The sequence below is a fragment of the Chelonoidis abingdonii genome, chromosome 1 (genome assembly GCF_003597395.2).
Source record: "Chelonoidis abingdonii isolate Lonesome George chromosome 1, CheloAbing_2.0, whole genome shotgun sequence".
Classification (NCBI taxonomy): domain Eukaryota; kingdom Metazoa; phylum Chordata; order Testudines; family Testudinidae; genus Chelonoidis; species Chelonoidis abingdonii.
This window is the reverse complement of record NC_133769.1, coordinates 369,588,426-369,594,544: the sequence shown is the minus strand read 5'-3', so window position 1 is coordinate 369,594,544 and position 6,119 is coordinate 369,588,426. Positions and strand designations below refer to the sequence as shown.

Here is a 6,119-nt window from a genome sequence, read left to right as displayed (position 1 = left end):
GTGGGCCCAAAAGCTTAGCAGGTTTCAATCAGGGACTGGATGTTTATATGGATAAGCAGAAAATCCAATTACAGTTGTGAGGACTTAGAAAAGATTTTAGAAGGGCTTTAAACATGCCTAATTTATACTACAATATATGTCTAACTATTGGGCCTTGGGGAGAAACATTCCTGGGGAGCAGGTTATCTTATAGCTGCCTATTTCAGGGCTTCTTTCACCTTCTTATGAACCATCTGCTACTGGGCATTTGATTCGAGGCCAGATGGACTACAGGTCTCATCTAGTGTGGCAATGCCTATGTTCCTATGGATGGTGTAAATCCAAGACCATGCTTTAGCTTATCTTCCTTAACCTCCTGGGAGTCTCTTGCACTGAGATCAGAAAGATATCTCATTAAATATCATCTAGTCTCATGGGTTTTTTTCCTTTCAGGAAGGATATTTCAAAACTCCCTGGACTTGCCCAGTACATTATGACAGCTGTCAATGACACCAAATTCAACTCTGCAGTGTTCCTTCTCACTGGGATACCTGGGCAGGAAGACATCCATCTCTGGATCTCTAGCCTCTTCTGCTTAGTATATGTTATTTCAATAGTAGGAAATTCAGTCATTCTGTTCATTGTAAAAACAGATCCAAGCCTCCATGAGCCCATGTACATTTTCCTTTCCATGTTGGCCCTCACAGACCTTGCCTTGTCGATATCCACCATGTCTGCAACACTGGGTATATTCTTGTTTAACACTAGGGAGATCAGTCTGGATGCTTGTTTTGCCCAGCTGTTCTTCATTCACTCACTTTCATTCATTGAATCATCAGTACTCCTGTTGATGGCCTTTGATCGCTTTGTTGCTATCTGTAACCCACTGAGATATGCTTCTATCTTAACCCTACCAAGAATTGGAAAGATGGGACTGGTGTTTGTGCTAAGAGGGGTGTCTTTAATATTCCCACTGCCCTTTCTCCTTAAACGCTTCCGATATTGTCGAGCCAATGTCCTCTCCCATTGCTACTGCCTGCACCAGGATGTTATTAAGATGGTTTGTTCAGACATCACAGTCAATAGCATCTATGGATTCTTTCTTACAGTGACCGTGGTGGGGTTGGATTCACTGTTCATCTTCCTTTCATACGTTATGATCCTCAAAACAGTACTGAAAGTCACGTCCCATGTGAAGTGCCTTAGGGCTCTGAACACATGTGTCTCCCACCTCTGTGCTGTCTTCCTCTTCTACACACCACGGATTGCCTTGGGTCTGATACACGGATATTGCAAGAGCTCTCCTCCATTGCTCAATCTTTTCCTGGGCTACATCTGTCTGTTTGTCCCACCACTTATGAACCCAATAGTTTACAGTGTGAAAAGCCAACACCTTTCTGCGAGGATAATCAGGGTGTTCATCAAGTGAAGGGTCAGTTCATTACTTAGCTCCAGCTCTAGTGACATGAGAGATGAAAAACATGAGCCACAACCACCTATTCTATTCAGGACCTTACATCCAAGATGATGAGATCTAGTGAACTCCACTCTGTAAAGAGAGGTTCAGACATGGTATAAGGCCTGGAAGAATGGGAGAGGGGGTAGTGAGGTAGGCTAGCACATTGGGGAAGGAGACCAAGGCAGGTAGCAGCTTTTACAATGTGTCTGCGTTTATGGAGAGCCACTGGACCAATGTGATATTTTCTTATAAAGAGCTGTATTGGTGCCTGCTCTGACCTCAGAATTCCTCTTGATAGAGTCAATAAAGAGAAGGGACGTGGATGTTGTTTCCCATTATACCTGACCTGTCACCGTTCTGTCTCTGGTTAAACATCCATGAGCCAGGGAAATAGCTGAGAGCTGTTCTGCAGTTCCAGTCCTCGCGCTTCCTGAGCACTCTGGGTAATGCGTGATCCATGGGACTGCATCAGCTGTGCTCAGGAGCTACTTAAGTGACACAATCACCCCCCTTCCCCTCTGCCATCAGCCAGGTGCACATGACTGAGTTGAGTCAGAGACACGATTAAAGCAGGAGCCCCAGGTGCAGTCATTTAGGCAGTTCCTCTTCCATTGATGGCTTTGCACTGCCCACCTGATGAGTCCACCCCCATCTGACTGTAATGCCACTGAGAAAGAGCAGTGCTGCACGTGTTATTAGGAAATGGAGAAACTTGTGAATGATGGAGCCTATACAGGATGGATGGGCTCCACCTATGGCATAATGGAACCAGATTGCTGGTGCTTCACATTAAGTAACTTGTAGAGCAGTTTTTAAACTAACAACTGAAAGAAAGCTGACAGGTGCAGAGGAGCATGTCGTTTGGACAACGACATCTGTTAGGGAGAATAGACTAATGGAAATTCTCTTTGTCCTGGCAAGGAGGAGAGGATGGATGATGATAAAATACAGGTAGGATCTGTTGAAAAACAGTCAAATGAAAAAAAAATTCCCATTACATTACATCATGTAATTCAGAAAGCTAAATAATAACATGGCTGAACTAGAGCGCCTCATATTAAATGAGGCTATAGATATACTAGCCATCACAGAAACTTGTTGGAATAAGGATGATCAATGAGACACAGTGATACCAGGGTACAAAATATATTGAAAGAATAGAACAGTTCATGCTGGTGGGGGAGTGGCACTATATGTGAAAGGAAGTGTACAATCAAATGAAATAAAAATCGTAAATGAACCAAACTGTACCATAGAGTCTCTATGGGTGGACATTCTGTACTCTAATAATAAGAATATAGCAGTAGGGATATATTAGCGACCATCTACTCAGGATGGTGATAGTGACTCTGAAATGCTCAGGGAGATAAAATAGGGTATTAACAAAAATCAAAAATAATAATGGGGAATTTCTACTGTCCCCATATCGACTCGGTACATGTAATTTCAGGATGGGATGCAGAGACAATTTCTTGACACCATAAATGACGGCTTCTTGGAGCAGCTAGTCCTGGAACCCACAAGATGTTGTGAAGGCCAAGTCTATAACAGGGTCCAAAAAAGAACTACATCAATTCACTGAGGACAGGTCCCTCAATGACTATTAACCAGGATGGACAGGGATGGTGTTCTTAGCCTTAGTTTGCCAGAAGCTGGGCATGAGCGAGTGGTTACCTTACATGAATGGGCTGGGCTGGCTAGGAGCTAGCTGTGCTTCTGTGGGGAGCTGAGTCCCATTTCCACCCCTTTGCATGCTAGGGCAGCACAAACTGAGGGGACAAAGAGGGAACTCTATTCTTGCTGTATGTCAGCCTCATTCACTACAAACCTTTGGAACGTATTTATTTCCTCACTCACCTCTTTGAGCAGGGAAGGGCTATATTCCACCTGTACAGAAGGCCACTGGGGTCAGACCAAAAGGTCCATTAGCCCAGTATCCTTGTCTTCAGACAGTGGCTAGTGCCAGGTCCCCAAGGGAATGAACACGAACAGGGAATCATCAAGTGAGCATCCCCTCTGGTATCGGCAACAGAAGTGGATCACTTGATGATTCCCTGTTCTGTTCATTCCCTCTGGGGCACTTGGCACTAGCCACTGTCTGAAGACAGGATACTGGGCTAGATGGACCTTTGGTCTGACCCAGTATGGCTTCTGTAGAGGTGGATAATAGCCCTGCCCTGCCTCACAGAGGTGGTGAGAAGATAAATACCTTCCAAAAGTTATGTGTGAATGAGGGACTGACATACAAGAGTCCTGGTAAGAGACTCAGAGCCAGATTCCCTCTTTATCCCCTCAGTTTGTGCTGCCCTAGCAATGCAAAGGGGTGGAAATGGGACTCAGCTCCCGCACAGAAGGACAGCTAGCTCCTAGCCCAGCCCAGCCCATTCATGTAAGGTAACCACCTTTTCCAAAGGAAAAAGCAGGACATATGCAGAAGCTCCATTCCCTCTGTGACCACCAACTATGCCCCTCTTCTTCTTTGAGGCCCCCTCTCTGCCCCATCCCTTCCCCCAACACCCCACTCCTGCTCCTCCTTTTTACCTGAGACTCCACCCTCTCTTCTGGAGAAAAGCCAGAGCTGGGCCATAGTAAGGGCTGCTCAGGGATCCAGATGCATTGCAAGGAGCCCCACGGTTATTTTTTAACAACTTTTCCTAATGCTTTTTTTCTGATCGTTAATAAACCTGTTTTTTCAGGGAGGCTGGGGTGACTGTATAGTGCTGGTCACGAGCACCGGAAGGGAAGAAACAGAGGAATGCTGCCAGATGTGCATGGTGAGAAGCATTTAACATAGATGAGGTATTGTTCCCAGTTCAAAGAGTGGAACAATTATGAGATTCCCACAGAGACTATCAATCCATCGTTGAGTTCCTTTCAATATTCACAATAGCAACTTCTTCAAGTTGCAGCCAAGACAATGATTCATAGAATCATAAAATTAAAGGCCAGAAGTAGCGAATAGATTATCTAATCCAGAGGTTTTCAAACAGGGAGGGTCAGGACCCCCTTGGGAGGTGCAGAATGTATTCGTAGAGGGGAGATGTAACAAGCTTTAGGAAAATGACCTTCCTGTGCACATCAGGTGTGATGATGATTTTTAAATTAGGCTCCAGATGTGTTACTGGCAATACAGGCCTAACTTCAGCACCAAGCAAATTGGATCAAACTCTAGTAAAGAGCAGAATTATCAGCCACATAGATGAACATGATTTGTTGGGGTAGAATCAGCACAGCTATTCAAAAGGAAATCATGCCTCACCATTCTGTTAGAATGCTTCGAGGGGGGAACAAACATGTGGTCAAAAGTGATCCATGGCAAATAGTGTACTTGGATTTCAGAAAGCCTTTGACAAGTTCCATCACCAAAGGCTCTTAAGAAAAGTAAGTTGTCATGGGGTAAGAAGGAAAGTTCTGTCCTGGATCAGTAACTGGTTAAAAGTTAGGAAACAAAATGGTAAATTTTCTGAAGGGAGAGAGGTAAATAGTAGTGTCCCCCAGGGGTCAGTAGTGGCACAATTTCTATTCAACATATTCATAAATGATCTGAAAAAAGACTGATACAGCGAGGTGGCAAAATTTGCAGATGATGCAAAATTACTCAAGATAGTGAAGTCCAAAGCAGACTGCAAAGAGTTACAAAGGGATCTCACAAAACTTTGTAACTGGGCAGAAAAAGGGCAGATAAAAGTCAGTGTTTGTGGAAGATGAGGAGGGGGGAAGCAGTCTTTTATGGCCACCCAGCCAGTCACTTAGCTATAGAAATCCTTCTTAGTAGTGGTATTCTATTTGCCTCACCTGTAATGGGTTAAAAAGTCTCACTGAAATGCTTAGGTAAGAGGACGTGAGTAGGCACCTGACCAAAAGAGCCAATAGGAACACTAGAAACTTTTAAAATTGGGAAAAAAACAAAACAAAACAAACCTTCCCCTCTGTGTCTGTGTGATTGTTCTCCCGGCTGGAGAGACAGAACAGCAGATATGCTGTAAGAATCTTGGGCCAGGTATAAAAATTCATCATTTATCCCTAGAATTGCTCATTTGGAACTACATATATATATATATAAATAGGACAGAAAATGTTTAGCTCAACACAAAGAATTTTACCTCTTAATTTTGGGCTTGTGGATTCCTCTGTGCTAACACAGGTACCTTTGTTTTCTTTTGTAACCCTTAAGCTGGAGCCCAGGAAATCCATTCTTGGTGTTTAATCCCTGTCAGTTGCTCCTTTAATATCTAGCAACAGCCTGATTATCCAGATGTGTTTATTTTCTTTTTTTAAAAATAAAAATTGACCTTTTTTAAGACAATGATTGGATTCCTGTGTCTTAGGAGGTAAAGAGGATCTGTGCATGTGTTTTTCAGTTAGCTACTCAGGGGAAGAAAGGGTTCCAGGGTCAGCTGGTGGAAACAGCTGATTTCTTTTTCTTTTCCTTTTCTCGGCTCTTCCCCAGAAGGGAGGTGAAAGAGCTTGAGGGTGCCCCACAGGAAAGAATTCCCATGTGCGTCTACCTGAGCTCTCAAAAATGTTCTGCACTTGGGTGGTGGGAACACTACTACCCAAAGCCAGAGGCCTATGTAACCTTGGGAATTTAATACAAGCCTGAAGTGGCAAGTATTATTCTTTAGAGTCCTTGCGGGCTCCTATCTTCTGCACTCAAAGTGCCAGAGTGGGGAATCAGCTT

General features: G+C 43.9%; 1 protein-coding gene across 1 annotated transcript; it reads left to right on the top strand.

Moving 5' to 3' along the window:
• The first annotated feature begins 472 nt into the window (after nt 1-472).
• LOC116832605 (olfactory receptor 51G2-like) lies at nt 473-1,408 on the top strand. Its single transcript, XM_032793427.2, has one exon. It carries the CDS (start codon nt 473-475, stop codon nt 1,406-1,408), a length of 936 nt encoding a protein of 311 aa, XP_032649318.1.
• Nucleotides 1,409-6,119: the final 4,711 nt, after the last annotated feature.

Coding starts and splice junctions, on each gene's coding strand:
- LOC116832605 (XM_032793427.2), top strand. CDS start 473: ATGACAGCTGTCAATGACACCAAATTCAACTCTGCAGTGTTCCTTCTC.